This window comes from Octopus bimaculoides, chromosome 3 (genome assembly GCF_001194135.2).
Source record: "Octopus bimaculoides isolate UCB-OBI-ISO-001 chromosome 3, ASM119413v2, whole genome shotgun sequence".
Lineage (NCBI taxonomy): Eukaryota > Metazoa > Mollusca > Cephalopoda > Octopoda > Octopodidae > Octopus > Octopus bimaculoides.
Window position 1 is genome coordinate 136,763,585 of NC_068983.1, and position 22,500 is coordinate 136,786,084.

Consider the following 22,500-nt stretch of genomic DNA (forward strand, 5'->3'; position numbering starts at 1 on the left):
TATATATATATATATATATATATATATATATATATATATATATATACACACACAAACCACATAGCCGTATAGAGATTCACAAGCTTGAAATATATCAATTTATTTTAAATTTGTGTGATCTATGCTGTTAATGTTATATAGAGACAGAATGTTGTTTAAAACTGAAAAAATATTTGGATAATATTCTGGAGATATGAAGACCAGACTTGAATTAAAAAAAGTGATATTAGAATTAAACAACATTACAATTCTTTCTTAAAATAATGATATTATTCCAAGCATGAGGTTCAGACATTCATAGTCCATTTTCTCAACAAGGCTCAGTTCCTGTAGATATGTTTCAAGCAGAGTTAAAGATGAATACAATTATATTTCTATAATAGACTGATGATACAACATATAATAAGGTACATTCAAATATTGATTTTAAAAAATGTATTATATCTTTAAATGGGGGTGTACTATATTTGTAAATAATGCAAAAGAGTGCAAGTGATTTAGAATTGATAGTTTGGTTAACTGGTTTGAGAAAAGTATTTTTAGAACACTTAAAGAACAGCATACTCCTGGCATATTAAATGCTTCTTTCTAACCACTGAAATTCATGTTTTCTTTTGGCCTCTATCCTATATTTTTGTTGCATTTATCACTAAATTCTCAGGTTCAGTTATGAGATAAGCTATTGGTACTACAATTTAAAGCAAGTAGTTTCAAAGTTTTGGTTAATTGTAACATACTTAAAACATGGCTCATTTTCATGTGACAATGATATAGCTGAGTAATTTCAGATGCTTATGTTTTTAAATATGCTTCTTAGTATTCACCACTCATACTCTGACGATAGCCAGATTAATAAATAATTTTTTTTTAAATTCATGTTTTTAAAAAATGTCAATTTTTATTTTATTGATTTAATTAAAGTAATTGATGTTATCAAAATGATCACAAAAATATCACATTTAAAAACAATTGTATTGTCTCTTCTGAAAATAACTTTAATATATTTCTTTTTTCTTTTTTTCTTTTTTTTTTTTGCTTTCTCCATATCTATTAAATAGACATTTGGTCGAATTGCACTAAATGAATCAACTGAGATCCATAGAAATAACAATTTCCAGACTTTTCCACAAGCTGTTCTTGTACTATTCAGGTAAACTTGCCACTGTAATTACTTTCATTAAGTTACTATATTGTGTTCCTATATATTCTGTGTATGCTATTGTTATTTGATTGTTTCAATAACTGATTGTTTCCATAACTCTGAGAGGAATCTTTGAGGTGTTTTTTTTTTTTTCTACATAACTTCAGTAATTGTTTTTTCTCTTTTAGTCTATGTAGGCAGTTGTACTCAGCACTATTTACAAAGGAAATACTTGTCAGCCATACAGAGCACTAACTGTTTGTAGCAAAGTGTTATCCTTCCTTATAGCACTTTTTGGTGCTACACTAGAAAGCATTAATTAAATATGCCAACACCAGAGTGTAGCTCAAATATGTAGCTTCAGTTCATAGGCTAATACTCTAAATGTACCTTCTTAACTTGAGATATCTTCAAAATGTTCATATACATGTATATAATATTATTCTGCTTGTTTCAGCAAGTGCTCTTGTTATGCTGTTAAAACCTTAACTATGGAACAAAATCTCAAAGACATAACTGAAATTATCATAGCCCCAAGTCAGCCCTGATCACTGAAAAACCAATTTCACCTCTAACAAAACCATGTGACCCACCTTGATCAATAGCAGCCAATTTCCCAGTAGCCTTTTAAGACTTCCTGGGTTTCTTCATTTGGTAATCTAAATCGGAATGAACCAGGTTTTTGTTTGAAGCCTATAAAACTTTAAGTTGGATGGAGCCAGATCAATCTGTTTTAAATATTAATAATAATAATAATAGTCTTGGTATAAAAGATGGGCTACAGCAAGTATTCTGCTCGATACCACAGATTTGTTTGTCAGTTGCTTGACTTTAATAAGTTGAGCATGTCCCTTAGTGGATGATTATATGTGCATCTCTGATCGCAAGCAGAATTAGTTGGGGAACATCATAGCCATGTGGTGAGAGGAATACTCTGGGGTTTGAATAATTCACCTTTGGTGTTTCATTCAACATCCTTAAACAACTTTTATTCAAAGACCTTTTGAGTGGGATGAGCTACTCAACCTGAAGAAAATTCTAACTAGGCCCCACCTGCAAAGTCATGCACTGGTTTATCTTGATATGATATCACCATGTTGCACACATATGGTTATGATGCATGTGCTTGGTGTACCCTTATCAGATGGGTAGTCATGATAGGTATATTGAGCTTTGTATATTTGTATCCCAGTATCACTTGGGTGGCATGTGCTGCTCTCTCACTCAATAATAATAATAATAATAATATATATATATATATATATATATATATATATATATATAATTATACCCCTGGTATTATTATGCAAATTCTTAAGAATATTTTTTCTTTTGGTTGCAGTGTTTGATACCTCTTACTTTCGATATTTTCATATGCCATCTGATATTGACCATATCAATTTTTGAAAGACTAACCCTGATCTGTTTAAGCTTAGGAAAGTGGTAAACTAACAGAAGTACATAGAAATTAACTGATGTGATGTGAAAGTATAAATAATAATAATTGTTTCTTTATAATATGATAATAATTAGACGAATAACTGTTCCATGTGGTTACAAGTAACACATTATATTTCTGTTCTTAGGTCTGCCACAGGTGAAGCGTGGCAAGAAGTAATGCTTTCTTGTGTAGACAGCCATGATGTGTTTTGTGACAAACTTGTCAAAACTAATTCCACCTGCGGTACCAACTTTGCATATCCTTACTTCATTTCATTCTATATTCTCTGCTCATTTTTGGTAAGTATTTTAAAATTGTTTTCTCTGGTTCAACATGAGAATGTGAGTCTACAACAAAATGTAATAGGGAAATTTTTTAATCAGTAACAAATTTAATAATGTTGTGTACTATGGTAGTTTGGGATGGATGTTTCTGGGATTCACTTACAAAGATTACAATTTTGATACAAGTATATGACTTCATGATAGATTTTGTTTGAATTGGGCTTGTGCTATATGATGTTCACTGATAGTAAGCAACCAGATGGAGTTCTTTATGCATCTTATAATGTTTATTTTATGTCATGTATTTTATGGACAAAAATATTGTTGGTTGTATATTACCAACAAGGTCAAACACTGGTTCACTACATTTCTGGTGTCTAGATTAACAAGCAAGTGTCTGTACAACATGATAGGACAGTTTTTCAGTTTTTTGTCACTATGTATATCTTTCTTTGACTTACATTGATAAAACACATATCCACATACACGTGTGTGTGTATGTGCATGGTAGAATTCCTCAGTCTTCATCAGCCAAATTTTACTTGCAAGGTGTTGATCAACCCAAAGTCATGGTCAACGTGCCATGTGCCATGCCTAACATGGAGCCATAGAGTTGTAAAGCAAACTTAACTACACAGCCAAGTCTACATCTACACAATCATTCCTGACTTGTGAAAGATTTAGAAATAATGGTTTATTGCTTTGAAAAACTTCCATTAACTTGTCAAATATAAAGAAAGATTTATTATGTTTGATGCCTATTCATGCAGACAATAACTTATAATCAATATTAACATTCTCATATTCATCTTTTAATCATAATATTTAAATGGATAACACTTAAAATATCTTATTTTAAGGAATTTATTTGCTAGAATTGCATAAAGTATTGCATATCATAATGAAATATGTGAATAATTCTTTCTGATAAACATTACTAAATTTTGGTAATTTTTCTTTCCTAGATCATCAACTTATTTGTTGCTGTCATCATGGACAATTTTGATTATTTGACCAGAGATTGGTCCATCTTAGGACCTCATCATTTGGATGAATTTGTACGACTTTGGTCAGAATATGATCCTGAAGCCAAGTAAATAAATACTTTCCATACTATGTATATTTTTCTATAGAATTTTGTAATTTCCTTCCCTGATATAATACTTCAGATTCATTGAATATGAAAATGGGAAGTTGTGTCATTGATAATATATATAAGATTTCCTAATTTAAGGAAACAGAACTGGAAAAAGAAATTGTGTCATAGCTTCAGTTTTTTTTTTGGGGGGGGGCACATTTATTGCCCCTTTACAGCACTTATTCTAGATTATTTACATTTTTTTAGATAGGCAGGTAGTGGGAGTTATATCTGTTAAGATATGGTTATATTTTAGAGCACTGTTCCTCAGTGTTTTGAGTTCAAATCTACCAAGGGTCAATAAAATAAATACCAATGATACATTGATGTTAAGTCAACTACATATCTCCCCATCAAAGGTTTATCATTCTTGTGCCTTATCAAAATTAATCATCATTATTCATCATCATCATTTAACGTCCATTTTCCATGCTGGCAGGGGTTAGACGGTTTAACTGGGGTCTGGAAAGCCAGGAGGCTGTACCAGGCTCCAATCTGATCTGACAGTGTTTCTACAGCTGGATGCCCTACCTACTACACTCCGAGAGTGTAGTAGGTACTTTTTATGTGACACTGGCACAGGGGCCAGAGGGGGCTGGTATCGACCACATTTGGATAGTGCTTTTACATGTCACCGGCACGGGAGCCAGAGGGGGCTGGCATTGACCACGTTTGGATGGTGCTTTTTATACACCACCGGCACAGGAGTCAGTGGGGGCGAGGGGGCTGACGTCGACCACGTTTGGATGGCGCTTTTTACATACCACCAGCATGGGGAGCCAGTCAGGTGGCGCTGGCATCAACCACAACTACAATTTCCATTTGATTGTGGTTTGATTTGATTTTGATGTTGATGATGTACTTGACTCAATAGATCTCCTCAAGCACATCATGTCGCCCTACAATCCAAAGGTACTTTCGAGTGGGCTGGCTATGCAACACAGTCACAGCACATCTCCAGAGGTCTTGGTCTTTCGTCATTGTCTCTGTGAGGCCCAATGTTCAAAGCTCATGCTTCAGTATATTACAATTAACCCACTCCCACTTCAGAAAATTGCCTGGTCAAATGAAATTTAGGGTGTATATTGGGTTCTATGTTTTTTTTTAATTGAATTTTAGACTAAATACATGTAGATGACTCACTGAAGCTTTGTTTTAAATTTTCAAAATTTTATTCCAACTTTCATGACATTACCACTTCCTAACTTGAATTTTTTTCTTCTTTTCCTTTTTCAGAGGCCGAATCAAACACTTAGATGTTGTAACCCTACTGCGAAAAATATCTCCACCACTGGGTTTTGGCAAGTTGTGTCCTCATAGAGTGGCCTGTAAGGTTGGTGTAAATGTTTCCAAGCTAAAATGGAACAAGTTCAGAGAATAGAGGCAAAATGTTTGTAAAGTACAGAATGTCATTCGCATAAGAAACTGAAAATATTCTGTCTTATTTTGAAAATAGTTTCAGCAGCGAAAATCTAATGAATAAGAATTGTCAACAAGAAGTCCATAAAGATGGTTTATTTTTTGTAGAACCAGGGTGATGAGTTAGCAGAATTGTTAGGCCAGCAAACCTTGCAGTGTTTGTTCCTGCTCTTATGTTCTAAATCAACTCCCACAAGATCAGTTTTGCCTTTTGTCCTTCTGGGGTTGATAAAAATATAGTACCCATCAAGAATTAGGGTTAAATGTAATCATGTGTTGATCAGTGTCAATATACAGTGAGATAACATTGTATAATAGAACCCCAAATCCCACCTAGTCGTCTTTTTTTTAAACTACAGGTGAAATGATACACCTGATGGAATACATTGCAATTACATCAGTATTATTTACCTGTAATATTGCTGCCAACAATGCACACACGTCTTATCATTCACCCACTCATACAAACACAAAAGGAGACCTCATTAAAAGGTATAATACAAAAGTTCTTTGGAAAACCATTTTTGTCTTTTCTTCTTTAACTTGGAACAAGCTACTTGAAACTAGAAAATTGCAGGAGCAAACTTGTTGAAAATTTCTAGAAATAATCAGTTTCAAAACCCATGGAATATATTACTTGAGAAAAGTATGTGTATCTACAATTCCCATTATTTCTTTTTCTACAAGCTAACAAGGCAGTACCTACATGACCACCACACCTGCTAAATAGAAACAGCAACTAAATTTCCTTCTTATCACACCTAACTATCTTAAATGAAAGCTCACATGAAATGATCCACTCATCTTTTTGAAAAATAGAAAGGTCCTAATAAAAAACACAAAAATTTAACTGAAGAGCTAAGTGTTTGCTAACCTTTGTAAAATAACAATTTCTGGTTTAGGCACAAGGTCAGCAGTTTTGAGAGGAGGTGGTTAGACAATTTCATTGATCCCAGTTCTTGACCTTCATTGACCTCAAAAACATTAAAGGTGAAGTTGACTGTGGCAAGATTTGAAATCAAAACATAAGTTGGAACAGGCATTTTTCCCAACATCCTAACAATTGTTCCAGTTCACTACCTTAAACCTTTACAAAATAATGCAAGGGAAGAGAACTTTTGATTATTTTTTTTTGTTTTGTTTTTTGAGGGAGAGGGCCATCAGATATTCATTGGTCCCTCCATGGCTTTCTAGGCCACTGACCATGTACTAGTTGAATTACTCTTCTTTCTAATTGACCCTACTTGTAAAAAAATTGTGAGCTACAGAAAACTAAGTGTTTTAATCATGTCAATGATGTAATTGAAACCATACTGGCACAACTACCAACTGGCAACCCAAGCATCCAGTGTGACTTTTGATAGATCATTTCAGGAGAGATTTTTCTGCATGTCATCTAATTTTTCTCATCTCTTTTTCTCATTTATCTCTATATCTCTTTATCCATTTGTTTGTCTTTCTATATTTATTTTCAGCGTTTAGTCAGTATGAACATGCCACTTAACAGTGATGGAACAGTAATGTTTAATGCCACCTTGTTTGCCTTGGTACGCACATCCCTCAAAATCAAAACTGAGGGAAACATAGACCAAGCAAATGAGGAACTTAGAGCTGTGATAAAGAAAATCTGGAAACGAACCAGTCCAAAACTTCTGGACCAAGTTGTTCCCCCAGCCGGTAGTAAGTTTTCGTTTTCTAATAAGGCTAATGAGGATCACGTTTAGACAGCTGTGTAAAGCTACCATCAATGTTGGTTCTCTCACCTTTTTTCTCTATTTCTTACTCTCTCTCTATCTCTTTCTTTTTTTTTCTTCTACTCTCACCTCCTCTTTGTGCTTGTATTTGTATCAAACTTGCTGCTACTGCTATGGCAGCAGATAAACTTCCTTGCATGTTACTTCACGTCAGTCTTCCACCAGTCTCTTCTTCCTTCTTTCCTGAATCAGCATTATTTCCTATCCAAAACCTTTGTATTTATGTGTGCGTGTGTACATATGTATGTGTGTGTATATATATGTATGTGTGCATATGTATCCAAATTACTATTGCTTCTGCTACCTTGACTCATTATTAGCTTTATCTAAAAGCAAAACAACTCCAACATATTAAATTGCATAATTGCTCTTTCTTACATTTTCTATCAGAAAATGCTTCTGTCAGATAATACAAATTAATTAAATGATAGATGGGTGTGTAAAATATAGACAGGAGGATACAATAATAGATAAAATTTAAGAGGATATATAGGTGTGTGTATATATATATATATATATATATATATATATATATATATATATATATATATATATATAATCTACATCTCTATCTATCTATACACAGACATACATACATACCATAAAAGTGAGGAGGTATGAGAGGTGAATATACATTTATTAAACTGCATGATATCCTTAGGATTACAGCTGTTTTACAACTTCTTCATGTAGTATTAATTTCCATGTGGAAGAAATTATGCTACCATGTTTGCATTAATATGTATGGTCAGCATTATACAATACAATTGTATATTCACAAATCAATGCAAGTAAAAGGAAAATAGCTCATCAGATCACCAGAACATCATGGTTACATCAACACTTCAACTTTGGGTTGAAATGTTGGTGTAACCATGATGTTCTGTGATCTGATGAGCCAGCTTTCTTTATTTGCATTGATCTGTGAGTATACAATTGTATAATGCTGAGCATACATATTAATGCAAACATATTAGCATAATTTCTTCCACACGGAAATTAATACTACATGAAGAAGGTTGCAAAATGGCTGTAATGCTGAGGATGTCCCATGGTTAAATATATATTCACCTCTCTTACTTTGTGATTTTTATGGTTTATATACTCCTCATAAAATAACTTCATCGATTGGATCTTCTGGATTTCAGTTGCTTGGACACTCTACATTAAACTGGTTGGTATTGAATTACTTTGTGGACTGTTAGCCAAGTTTATAAGGGAAGAGTATAGCATAAAGGGAAAAGATAAGGTGATACTTTTATGTTAAATGAAAAACCTGTGATGCCAGGCACTATCAGAGATAACATAACATTTTAGCAAGACTCTTTGGGTTAAATTGGTTTCTGATAAGGTTGCATCCTCATGCATATTATATGATGCAGCATTTTTATTGGTAACTATTGGTAACAACAATTTATTTGCCTTATTTCAGCAAAACAAGGATCATCTTTTCAAAGATCTTTTGCTTTTGTTAAAAGAAGAAAGAGAAGTGCTTTAATAAATTAATCAAAACTTTGTTCAATAAAATTGTAATTTTAATATCTCTTAAGAAAACTATAGTATCCTTTTAGAAAATATGGAAAATTAGTCCAGCAAGTCTTCTTTCATATTTTAGGGGGAAAAACCTTAAGAACATACTTACCATTGTCTCAACCACTTTTACTGTATCATTTAGGATCAGTAGTTGTAAGATATGATACAAATTGCAATCTCTTGTGCATTGCTTGCCTATGTTTGCTTGTTTCTGCCTACTTTATTGGTACTTCTACAGTCACTGATCAAAGCAATTCTCTTCATGTATCTTTCTAATATACATCCATCCATACATACATACATACATATATATACTTGGTAATGGATGTGTGGCATTCAGTCAAATAATAATATAAATAATATATATATATATATATGTGTGTGTGTGTGTGTGTATGCATATATGGGTACAGGACATCACAAACAGTAAACAACATGAAATATGAAAACAAATGAGTTGAATGCGCAAACAAGAGAAACAAATGGAAAACAGGACAGGGTCGTTCTTTATGTTACTTGTCCTCTTTTCCATTTGTTTCTCTTGTTGTTTGCATATTCAGCTTATTTGTTTTCGTATTTCATGTTGCTTACTGTTTGTGATGTCCTGTACCCATACATTCATATATACATTTATATATATACATATATATATATATATATATATATATATATATATACATATATACATATACATACACACACACACACACACATATATATAAACTTAGCCTAAAAGTTGAAACCACATTGCTTATTATTATTTCTGCGAAGCTATCATTGTGATCTATTTCCTAAATACATCCATGGAGGTACTCCAGCAATGTCACCATGGTTTAAACCAATTCATGACCAGTGAAAAGAAAACTGTCATGCTCCCAAGATATTTTTAAGGACATTTGTTTAATAATATTATTCTGTACTGATCTTCCATTATTCTTATTATATTCAATGCCTTTCTTGACTTCCCAAGTATTAAGTGTGAATATCCTTACTATCTGTGTTTCTTGCCTAAAGGACATGATTCTCTATGAAAGCCTCCAACTTTGTCCACTTATTCTCTGACACTTCCTACTTTAAGTTCCTAAAAGGGTCAGTTACTCTTTCCAGCTAGCATCAAGATAAAAAAAAGAATGCTAATATGATGAGGTTGTGTCTTTGTTCTCTCTGTCTTAATATTTCAATGATGAATCTGCTATCAACATCAAAGTGATAAAAGTGATGAAAGACTAAAATCACCCATCCACTGGATTTTAGTTCATATCTGCAAGGCACTAAACTAGACTTACTGTAGAGCATGCATTCTCTGCAATAAAATCACTGTCCTAAAATTTTAACTGATGTTTCTAAATGTAATCTGAGTTATTATTTGAAATAACTGAACAGATGTAAGAAACAGGTACTGAATACTAATGAAGAATAGGAAAAATTTACTTCTATATTACATACTAATCTAATGTTTCAAGAAAATGTTCACTAAGATATTTGGTAAAAGCACCTATCTTAAGCTTATTAAATGGTATTTAGTTTATGCCTTAAAAAAGGAAGAAGTTCAATACAAGACAAACACAAAGACCAAAACTATTCATAATTATCCTTACATGTACATAATTAATGGATGTATACTTAAATAACCCTATACATCTACAATAACTGAAGACACATGTACCAATTTACCAATACTCACACACAACACGTTGAGTAAGATTTGAAAAAAGAAATAAAAGTTGCACAATTATTTATCATATGGTAGTAAATACTATTTCCCTTGTCTTTTGTTCTATGTAAACCCTTTCTATATATTTGTTATTCCCTTTCATTATCCATAGACATCATTTCCTCTATCCCTCCCTCCCTCATGTTACTCCTATCAACCCCAGAGACCAACATACGTGATCAAGACATCTACCATTCACTTCTGTATAATATCCATTATTATTTGGTTCAAAAGTCAATGGTAGCTGTCCATTTAATAATAAAGAAGTGTGAAATGTGTAAACAATTATCAGATAAATTCACTTCCACTGTTGGAATGCCTCACTGACCAAATGATAAAAATAGAAGTAATAATAATAATAAATAGTTATAATGGTTTCTTAGTCAATAATCAATATTGAAATTTACATAGTTTTTCATTTTCGTTTTCCTTCAAGAAAGACAACTTTTCTTTTCTTTCTTAGTTGTTCTAGAAGTTATGTCAAAACTAATGTGAAAGTTAATCACATTTTTGTGAAAAATTTCTAAAAAAAAAATAAATAAAATAAAACAATTCCAGAATTTTTTTTCTTCCCCTGATATTTCAATAAAATAAAATTGCTTTGAAAAGAAAATTATGCATGACATGTCTTGCTGACAGCTAAACCAAATAAATCTACAATTGCTTTGAGAATGTTCTTTACATACAGTTTTGAATGATAATGATAATTTTCATTGAACCAAATGTCTGCTTGGTCAAGCTGTATTCTTTCTCTCTTATTTTTCTCTCTACTTTGTTCTGTTACTCTGTTTCTATCATTATAGTATTCATAAGGCATTCCAACATAAATTCAATTATTAAATTTTCATTTCAGTGTGAGAAATTTCTAATTGTTAATTTGTTTAACAAAGGACTTAGTATTCTTTCTTGATGTAATGGATTTAGTTTTAATCATGATAATGAAGCAGTTAATTTAATAACTACTTCTACCTGAAAATATTCTTGCTAGTCCTGCAGAGAAAACTTTTGGCCAATTATATTGAATAATTAATGCAAAACATATTGGGCCATAGAGAGTGATGAGCTGCTGTTTATTTTAATACCTTGTTATATAAGTTATATTGTTAAATCCTCACATCATTTATGTATATAAATATATATACATGTATACATATGTAAATATTCTTGTGTATTTACATGTAAGACCAAGGCTTTTACTTATAGAAAAAGTACTTTATGCTTCAAGAACTAGAGTATGCATATTGCTTGAGTACAGGTGGGTTTGGAGGTGAGAAAGAAATAGAATGTTCAGAGAGTTAGTAAACAAGTGATGGACATGCATGGGGAGAAAATTAGCTAGCGTGTGCAGTTCAGGTGGCAAAAGTTTCAGCCTTTGTACCAACTACATTGGAATGGCTGAAATTAGAAAGACAGTAGGAGTTGTTGACATTAAAATCTCTGAGAAAGTAAAGAGAAGTTTAATGTCCTCCACATAACATTGGAAGTGATCAAACTACTGCTAAATATTTGCTTGAAGGCAGTAAATCATCTTGAATTAGAAATCAAATCCTTTTGCCACTCTTTGCAATTGTACATGCAGGTGCATGAAACCTGTAAAGCAGGACATATAGCTTTATTTCTACACATGCATACTCCCTCTTTCTCTCACTCACATACACATTAACTGAGTCTTTGCACTTCTACCACAAGTGTGTTTCAACTATTCTTATGTTAGGAAACCTGTTAGCATACACAAACATGCAATATATATAATCTTTATCTGTTGCTGCAACTTTCTCTATATCTCTCTCTCTTTCTCTTTGTTATTGCCATATCTATGTGTATTGCTGCTATTGCTGCCACTATTGCTGCTACTACTGTAATTACCTCTATACTTGAATCTTGTTGGCTAATTGCTGAATCTATTGCTTTATTATTACTATTGTTATTGCTATTAGTGTGATGTTGATAGTTTGATTTGTTTCAATTAAACTTAAGGTAATTTTGTTGGGTTTCTGTTTTTTTTTCTTGTAACAGATTTATAGCTGATTGAATTAATGACAGTATATGAATAATACTTGTAATTAATTTTGTTAAGCCCAAAGAAATTACAGAGGAAATAGACTTTGGCATGATTTGAACTCAGACTAGTAAGATACCAGATGGCAAAATAGCAGTTTCTATTTCAACATTCTGCTATTTTGTTCATTTTGAAGTTGAAAAAATAATAACTTTGCAATTTTAAAACTGATTTCATACATTGATGCCAGGTTTCAAATTGATTAGAGAGATGGAAGGTTGTAACAACTCTTTTTTTTTCCAAGCATTTTCAAAAACAGTGAAGCAAAATGATTTTGTGATGAAGAATCTAAAGCTCAGACGGGTATCTTAACAGGAGCTTGTTACTTAAGGCTCTTGTTGCTGCCATGTTTAAAATTTACTATCTCCTTCAAAACCCTCTTTATACTTTTCACACATTCTGACGAATTTACATTTATGTTGGCAATACAATATGTTATGATTATTGAATGAACAATATCCACTAAGTTTGATGAATATATTAATTATAGCAAGCATATATTCATCCCGACCTTACATTGATTTGTCCTGGATTTGGAGCAATATCAGTGATGAGAAAACTTAGTAATATAATTTTGCACCGCCACTATTCTGTAATCTTCCATCTTATTAAATACATTAAGCTAGAGTTATCTATGCTAAAGATGAAAAACATATACAAAAATAAATATCTTAACAATTAATATTTAGCCTGATATAGTATGTTTTTGACAAATTTTCATTTGTGTAAATTCTAAATCCATATATCAAAAGGAAAATGAATGCTTCGAAATTGGACTTGTTTTTGATCTGGGACTTGTTAAATGACTAAGCATAGATTTGAATATATTATTAAATAAACAACTGTTACATCAGGTTATTTGATACTGTCCTACTCTGTCTTGTATAGCCTTTAAATTAGTACACTTAATACTGAAGTTGGTCTTATTTCCTATGCCTTACACAGGGGATGATGAAGTTACAGTGGGGAAATTCTATGCAACCTTCCTAATCCAGGATTATTTCCGACGGTTCAAAAAGCGAAAAGAACAAATACAAAAGATTCAAAAAGGGCAGGAACACACAAATGCTTTACAGGTATGATGCAATTATCACTATCATTGTATATTTTTTTCTTCTGTGCATGTTGCCTCATTCTTTCTTGTCATTTTTCTTCATTCTTCTCTTTCTTATTTATTCTTCTATGTCTTGGTTTGCATACCCAGTTATTGGATTGTTGTTTACTGAGGCACAGCCTTCAAGGGTTTAGTTGGTCACTAGTTTTTAAGAGGTGTAAATATAACCACAGACATATACACACAAATACACATCTTCTCGCTACCAAATTTCACTTACAAAGCATTAGTCAACCTGAAACTCATGAGAAGATATTTGCTACACAGTGGGACTGAACTTGAAATCAAGTGGTTTTGAAGTGAACTTAATCTCACAACCATGCCTGTGTGTGAGTGTGTGTGAATGTGAGCACATTTATTCTCATTTGGGGTTTCATTCTGTTGCTACTGCAACTTTCCCATTTCTGTTTTTTCCAGTGACATACATGTGCACACACAAACTCTCTTCTCCTTCTCACAGACACCCACACACACACACACAGACGTACACACATAAATTTTATTTCTTATTGTGGAAACCATTTTTGTTTTGATAGCTTTGGCCTTTGTTTAAATTGTGGAATGACTTATATTTTTATGGAACTATTTTTCAGGCTGGATTACGTGCGGTGCATGATCTTGGTCCAGAAATTAGAAGAGCCATATCAGGAAACCTTGAAGAAGAAGACTTTCCTGAAAGAGATGTTGAAGAACCTATGCATAGGGTATGTTGATTAGTTCTATTTTGAATAAGGATATTTATGGAAGCTTTCATTCAAATCCTTACAACCCTCTTATTAGTTGTTGTTGTTGTTGTTGTTTGACTCCAAGTCATCTCTAACAGAACAGATTTAAAATATTCCAACTCTGACCATCCCAAGTTTTTAAGTATATCAAGAACCAAATGAAGTCTTTCTTTTTTAAGATAGCAGTAGGAGTAAGAGTTATAATATACAGGCTGCCTCTTCAGCTTTATGTTGCCAGCTCCACACAGCACCAGGACATGACTGATTTTCTAAATACTTCATGTAGTAATAATATCATCTATTCTCGCTTTCCAAAATGGACATATCAGCTTAGTTTAACTTTAGCAAATGTAAATTTGTATTTTGATTTGATGAGTACCATAGCATGTGCTCTGAATTTAGGTTTCAGATTGTAGCTTTATTTCATTTCACTTACATTCCTAATCTTTGTGAGAAAAACATGAATATCACACAATCTACTTCTATTCTGTTACAGAGGAACTAAAACAGAATTATAAAAATCTATGTGTGTGTGTGTGTGTGTGTGTGTGTGTGTGTGCTGAATGGCTGAATCTTACATGTAGTTAGAAAGAAAGAATAAAAAGAAGGATACTGACTAACATCACCAATGAAGATACGTGGTTTACAATATTTAAGATGTAAAGAAGGAAACAACAGATTTTTTTTATTATTTTGAACTGAATAATATAACAAATAAAGAATATATAGATGTAAGGAGAATATTTGCATATACAGCTACTCTAAATCAAGAACGAAGAATGAAATATTATAACCCACTCACACACACATATGGGACTAGGAAGTGAAGGCCAGTCTCAAGATGTTTATCCTCATAGTGGAGATGACAAAAGACCAAGATGATTGCTGTTTTAGTGTGCTCAATCATTATCATCATCATGGCAATAGTGAAGTCCTAAAAGCATTAAAACCTGAAAGGTTTATGTCTATACACTCACCAGGTCCTCACCAACTCCTCATCCGTTACTGTCAAACTTACCCTACCTCTCATCTTCCTGACACTCATCCCTCCATCACTTCTCTAACAATGACACTATTCAGTTAGTTGAAACTGCACATATTTCTTTCCTGTTCTGCCATTACCTCCTCCTTCCCATGAAACCATTTCCTTTAACATCCATCCCTCATTCTTAATATCATCGTTATATATTATTATCATCATCCTGCATGCATGCATGGGAAGACAGATGTTAAATGATGTCAGGAGCCAGCCAAGTAGAAGACTACCCCAGGCTATTGTGCCTGTTTTAGCAGGGTTTTTTACAGCTGGATGCCCTTCCTAACACCAACCACTCCACAGAGTAGACTCAGTGCTTATTACATAGCACCAACACAGCAAGGTCAGTTTTGGTATGATTTTTACAGCTGGATGCCCTTCCAAATGCCAACCACTTTACAGTGTGAACTAGATGCTTTTTGCATGGCACCAGCACCGGCAGAAGGGGATCTTGTGTCAAACGAATAAAGGTTAGAGTGTGATAGAGAGACAGGGTGACAGAAATAGGTGTCTTGCTATTAAGGAGGGGGCATTAGAGGAGGTGACCTTGTGTCAGATGAAAGACTAGAGTGTGACAGAAGAATAGAGAGGCAGAAACAAGTGTCTTGCTATAAAGGAGGTATATGGTTACGCTGCCTGAGAAAGAGAGGGAGAAGAAGACAGAGAAAGAGAGGTACAATAAAGAGGACAGAAACAGGTGTGCTGATATAAAGGAGATACTTGGTTACCTAGTTAGAGGGAAATGCAAGAGAAGGAGAGAGAGAGAGAGAGATCAAAAATGAGGGCAGAAACAGGTGTGCTGCTATAGAGGAGATACATGGCTATCCAGCCAGTGAGAAGAGCAAGGGAAAGAGAGAGAGTGTGTGACAAACAGTAAAAGTGCAAGAGAGGGCAAGAGAGAGGTGGTGGTTAAGTGCCAGGATATATTCATAAGTAACAAGGATCAAAGCACAGATGTGATGGTAGAGTAAGTTAGAGAGAGATAAATAGTGGCAATTGCCAGGGCATGCCCTCAAGGTATGGAGGTCATAATATACACAGCCAGGTATTGCCAAGAAGGTGCAAGTAGGGAGTGGGGATTGCAGTGACTGGCAAAAACCTGGTATAAAGATGGGGTGCCCAGTGATCAGGGCAGTGAGGGCAGGGAAGAGGAGTGGGAAACAATTATAGTGTATGAAGAGGAAATGTGAGAAAGAGAAAGATGCAGTTTAGAAGAGGAGATGTAGTTCGGTTTCTTGGAGTAGGGTGTGTGAAAAGTTTATTGTTACATGTGGGTGGGACAATGCTTCTGGCACTCAGTTTTGCTAATGTGAGCAGATCTTTCCAAGAACCTTATATTGCCAAACATCTCAATCCATTGTCATTTCCTCTGTGAGCCCTAGCTTCCTGAGATCGGTCCTCACCACTTCATCCCGTGTGTTCCTGGGTTTCCCTCTTCCACAGGTACCATCCACTTTCAGTGACAGGCACTTCTGTATACAGCTATCTTTATTCATACACATCACATGTATAAATATATAAAATATATAAAATATTCTTGTATAAATATATAAAATCTATTAGTTTAATCCTTTTCTCCAAAAACATTTACACTCTTTCTTCTCATTTGTTTAGCATAATGCATATTCAATGATATTTTTGTTTTATTTTGCAGAGAAATCATAGTTTGTTTGGTACAGTAGTATCAGCTCTAACTGGCCATAAACCAATACCCTTTAGTAATCGAACTCAATCCTTACATTTAAACCATACCCAACCTCACCCTAAAGTTTCCCCCACAAATTCCCTAAATGCCCCCCAGTCAAAGCTGTCTCCTCAGAACTCTATCAATGGTAAAGTATCACCTGCATTGTCTTGCAACCATATCAATATTGACTTGATAAACTCCATCAATCGATCAGCAACACCTCTTGGTCCTGTCAAAGTGGCACCTGCTAATGAAATAATGCCTTTACGCAAAGATAGCCACACAAGCAAACCAAGCAGGTAGGTGATGCCTTTATTTATTTTCTTTTGATTTCCATTTTATTTTTATGTATTTTTCATCTTCTTTTTCTTCTTCTTCTTCTTATAATATTCTGTTTATATCAGAGCCGGATTGAAGAAAGAGAGGGGTCATTTAAAGCTAATTCCTACACCAGAGACCACTGTATGATGTTCAGCAATACAAAAAAGAATGCTTTCTCTTTTTTAACTTTGAAATTCTGCAAACCTTTATCCTTGATCCGGCTCTGGTTCAAATCACTATACAGTCAATTTGACACATCATGAAATATTTGCAATGATTATATATTATGTATTATTCTTTTCTCCACACACAACTCTCTTCTTTTCACAATAAAACTATCAATGAAAAATTCAAACATCTTTATTTATCAAACTAACAACTAATAAATAATGATAATAATAATAATAATAATAATAATAATAATAATAATAATAATAAGCAATATTTTTACTTGCAGCACAATTACATTGTCTCAGCCAAAGTCTTACCAATTATCTTTGTTAATGAAAATGCATTATTAAATCAGTAAATTCTCCACCATTTTTCTGACTGAAGTAATAAAAATTAATGGCAGCAATATAGATACTTTCTAACAGGCATCTTGAAAATATACAATGTGAAGCATATATATCATATATGCTCCCCTTATAGGCAATTCCTACACTTTCTGATATATCAGTTATACATCATATATGTTATGTATGTTATGTAATCAAAATGTTTACAATTGAATATTTAATATGCTCAATAGTTATATCTTTATTTTTTAATTGCGAAAAATTTTTTAATATTTCCTTCATATAATTTAATGGTGACTTTTTATTTTAAAAGTTCATCATAACTAACTGATTTTGTGCTTTCTTTATTGCTGTTTTTCTTAAATGAATTAGTAACCAACCTAAACTGGTTACCAATAGTGCCAGACATCACCTCAAATGAAGGCATACTGCAGCAATGAATTTATTACAGATTATTTATGACAGTGATTACTTGTAAAAAGATATTACATTTCTAAACAAAATATGTTTAAACATATATAATATGAGTCTATATATATCTGTGTCTATATAGACTTGTGTGTGAATGTTTTTGATTCCTATGCTATACACACACACACATACATTTAGAGATACAAACAAGGGGAAAATGTACGTAGTACTTATAGTAGATATTTACTTGGAGTGACCATTTTACATTGTGTGATCCTTCTCAGGTGACAAGGAAATGAATGAAAACAACTCGGTGTAGGCTAATAGGAAACACTGGTTAGCCTAACTTCAATCAGTCAACAATGGTCTAGTAGCTGGTGTAGCATGTCCTCATGAGAGTATTTGATACTGTGAGGTATCTATGGATATAGGTACAATCCATGTAGTAGGGTGGAAAGTTACTTCTCTGGAGAATGAGGAATGAACTGCAATCAAATGATGTATGACAAAGGGGATTACTTTGTTTGGGTCTGGATGAATTGTAAATATGTATTATATTCTGAGGCACCAAAACAATAAATTTAAGATTTCTTATTCAATGATTCAAGCTGTTGTGTTAGAATATAGAAATTCTCAGATAATTACATCTAAGTGCCACTTGGCTGAATCCATAATACTCCAGATTATAGGACTGTTTGGGGTTTCACTATCCATTAACAACCAGACATATTGAGATAGAAGGATGTGATTCATTCTATCTTGGAACCTAAATGAATATATGTTGGTTGTATCTGATTATGAAGATATTTTCCCCATGTGTCCTGTATAACACCTTTCATTACCATCAGTAGCTGTTGTAAATGGCTGTATACAGTGTGTCCCAAAATTAAGGCAACCAACTTTTATCAAGTTTGCCAAAGCAAAGTATTGTTATATTTTGGTCTGAGCATTGCAATGCAAGAGTAAAGGAAAGACAATTATGATACTACCACATTTATTCGATATGACCACCTCTGTTTCGAATCACAGCCTTAAATCTAGGTGTGAATGTTTCATATATGGTACACAGCTGTTCTTGCAGAATTGAAGCCCATTCCTCATGCAGTTTTGCTTTTAGAGCATCGAGCAAAGCATGAATAGTGCTTGAGACCCTTGTCTCCAAAATGGACCAAACAGAAAAATCCAACAGGTTGGGATCAGGACTTCTTGAAGGCCAAACATCCTTGCCTATGAACAATGGAATGTTTTTCTGAATCCACTGTTGTGTCTGTTTGGAGCTGTGGGATGGTGCCAAGTTCTATTGGAGGCTCCAAGGTGTGCCTTGAAAGTGCTCATTCATCCATGGAAGCAGTTCAGCTTCCAGAATGTCACTAATGTATCGCTGGGTGTTAATTTTAACACCCAACAACCCAAAAATGAGAAGAGACCTTCCAGTAGCTGTCACAACTGCCCAAACCATAACTGATTGTGGATTTTGACATCAATTTACATCAAGTTGGGCAGTGTGCCTTCAGCAATCTGACGCAGGATAAGATGACTTCTCTCCAGTCTCATGGCCTTATAAACTTGCATGAGCTCATGATAATGGATCATCTTGTAGAGGTGGGTCCTGAGATCCTCCTTCAACACTCAGTACATCGATATTCTGCTTATTTTTGCTATGGCAGCCGACAATTTTCCAGACTGTTGTTTGGTCAATTATAAGCTTTTTTTGCTATAGCTATATTACTTTGACTTCCTTTGTGGAGGATTATGATTGTATTTCAGTCTATAGCTATTATCTAATTTATAAATCTGAATTAATTTAGTCTGAAACAAAAAGAAGACTCACTAAGCTTTTATAAAGATGTATAATTTTCATATCTTATTACATTTATTGATAGCTATTAAAGCCCAAAATTTTGGTTGCCTTAATTCCTGAACACCCTGTATATATAGATGTTTTCGATCTAGTTTGGATTCTTTGCCATCAAATTTGATTGCAAAGAATTCAAATTTGATGGTAAAGAATCCAAACTAGATCGAAAACATCTATACAACTGCCTTAAAATAATAAAATCCTTAGAGCGGGCAAGTTCTGAGGTTGCAATCTGGCATTGGAATAAGTGGTGACTGGATGTGTACACCCTGTAAAGTGGTTGCCATTAGGAAGGGCATCCTGTTGCAAAAACCATACCAAAGCAGATTAGAAAGCAACATGGTCCTCCAACTTTTTGGACCTTATCAAACTGTCCAACTTGTGCCAGTATGGAAAGGAGGCATTAAATGACGGTGATGATATCTATCTACCTATCTATCTATCTCTGACTGATTGAATAAGATATTCTAATATATTTATCTTCACACAATTTTACAAACCCTGAATTATGTATATATAATTCGGGATTTGTAAAATTGAACAGATATATTAGAATATCTTATTCAATAAATTCCAACATCATCTCATTTTCACATTTTACTTTTGCATGTTTTACAATTTTAGAGAGAGAATATGAGGTATATACATATTTGAGGAGGTCTCTTATGTCTATGCCTAAAGATGGATGAGAGGGAAGGGGATTGAGTGTTTTTTAGTGTGTCAGATTGGTTAGTAGCATCCCTAGTTACACTAGAAGTAATTTTTGATTAATAGAAGGGATCCACTATCATCCTTAATCATATCAGTGGAAGAGTACAGGGAAATTGAGGAGAGTGATCAAGAGATGAGTGATAAAGTCATAAGCAATAAGCATGAGTGATAGTGGCTAATCAGCTGATAGAGTGATGAGAGGTAATGGCATGTGATAGGTGTATTAGAAAGATCCAAGACTATTGAAGATGCTAATAATGTAGACTTGATGGTATACATATATACACAGATATATACATACATATACCTGCACATGCACAAATACTAAGACATGCACACATGTGCATATGCATCCATACATATCTACATACAAATATATAACTAAAGATACATGCATGTATATATATATATGTGTGTGTGTATATATATATATATATATATATATATATATATATATAACACTTTAGCATATCATACATTATAATCTAGTAAATTGACCTGATTTTCTGTAACTTTGGCTGGGTCATATTCTTTGAATGTTGCATTGCATATATTTGATTTTTACTGAATTCTTCAATTTCTTAATCTTGACATGTTTTTGAATGCCACTCTAAAATTATGAAATTTAATTATAACCATTTTATCTTGTTGAAAAAATATCATACACAAAAACCTGTTTCATATTTTTATATAATTATAATTGTAAATCTAATTTGATATTGCATTGTACATAATTAATATGTTTATTACTGTTAAATATTTGAGCATACCAATTGCTAAATCATAATTGCTAACACTAATGCATGTAACACTCTAAAGAAGAAAAGTTTTTCATTGCATTTTGGCTGGACTGATCTTAAGCACCTGCCATTAATCTTTTTCTCATTTATCTTTTTTAAACTTCACACATTAAGGAATGATTTTATCTTTACAAATATTGCTAATAATTAGTTTTTATGGACTCAAAAATATATAGGTTTCTGTTTAATATCTAGCTAAACTGATTAGTGAGTATCTTGAAATTAATTGCATATACTCTGGTATTTAAAATAAGGCTGGGCCTTTTTTTATTATTCTCTGTCTCTTTCTCCCTTTTTTTTTTTCACTTCTTTTTTCTTACATTCTCCATCTTTCCTTTCTCACTCTCTAGGTGAAAGCAATTGCAATCCTACATGTTTCTGTTCACCTTCCATTAGTGAAAAGGTAACAGAAATTTAGGAGATAGTTACGTATCTAGAGAGGAGAGACATTTGTTTCTTGTCTGTTTAGAGCTACAGAAATCAATTTAAACTCTAGCTCTCTTCATTCCTGGTTTTCTTTACAAAGATTGCTTATGTCACCTGAAACCCATATTCTGAAGACAGTGATTAAGTAGGAGCCAAAATTTTTTTCTTTATATTGAAGGCCATGAAATTAAGTAAAATATTGCATCCAAAATCAAAAATATGTTAAAAGAATGGCAGCAGGATTAGTTCTGATGAAGATGATCTCAATTATCTGTCAACTAAAAGATGTTCAATTTATTTAATTCTTTCTAAGTATTTTCTTTATAAGAAATTTCCAAACAAGCATTTAACAAGTGGCAAAGGATTGTTGTTTTTCATATTTTTAAACTAAGTGGAGATATAGGGACCCC

At 33.2% G+C, this 22,500-nt stretch overlaps 1 protein-coding gene across 1 annotated transcript in view; it reads left to right on the top strand.

The window, feature by feature from the left end:
* LOC106872359 (muscle calcium channel subunit alpha-1-like) overlaps window positions 1-22,500 on the top strand; it is a 434,563-nt gene that overhangs the window by 365,021 nt on the left and 47,042 nt on the right. Inside the window, 8 exon segments of the mRNA XM_052966564.1 lie at window positions 995-1,150; window positions 2,728-2,881; window positions 3,832-3,959; window positions 5,241-5,337; window positions 6,899-7,103; window positions 13,429-13,559; window positions 14,191-14,301; window positions 17,013-17,344. Of these exon segments, the coding sequence (XP_052822524.1) occupies window positions 995-1,150; window positions 2,728-2,881; window positions 3,832-3,959; window positions 5,241-5,337; window positions 6,899-7,103; window positions 13,429-13,559; window positions 14,191-14,301; window positions 17,013-17,344 (1,314 nt within the window).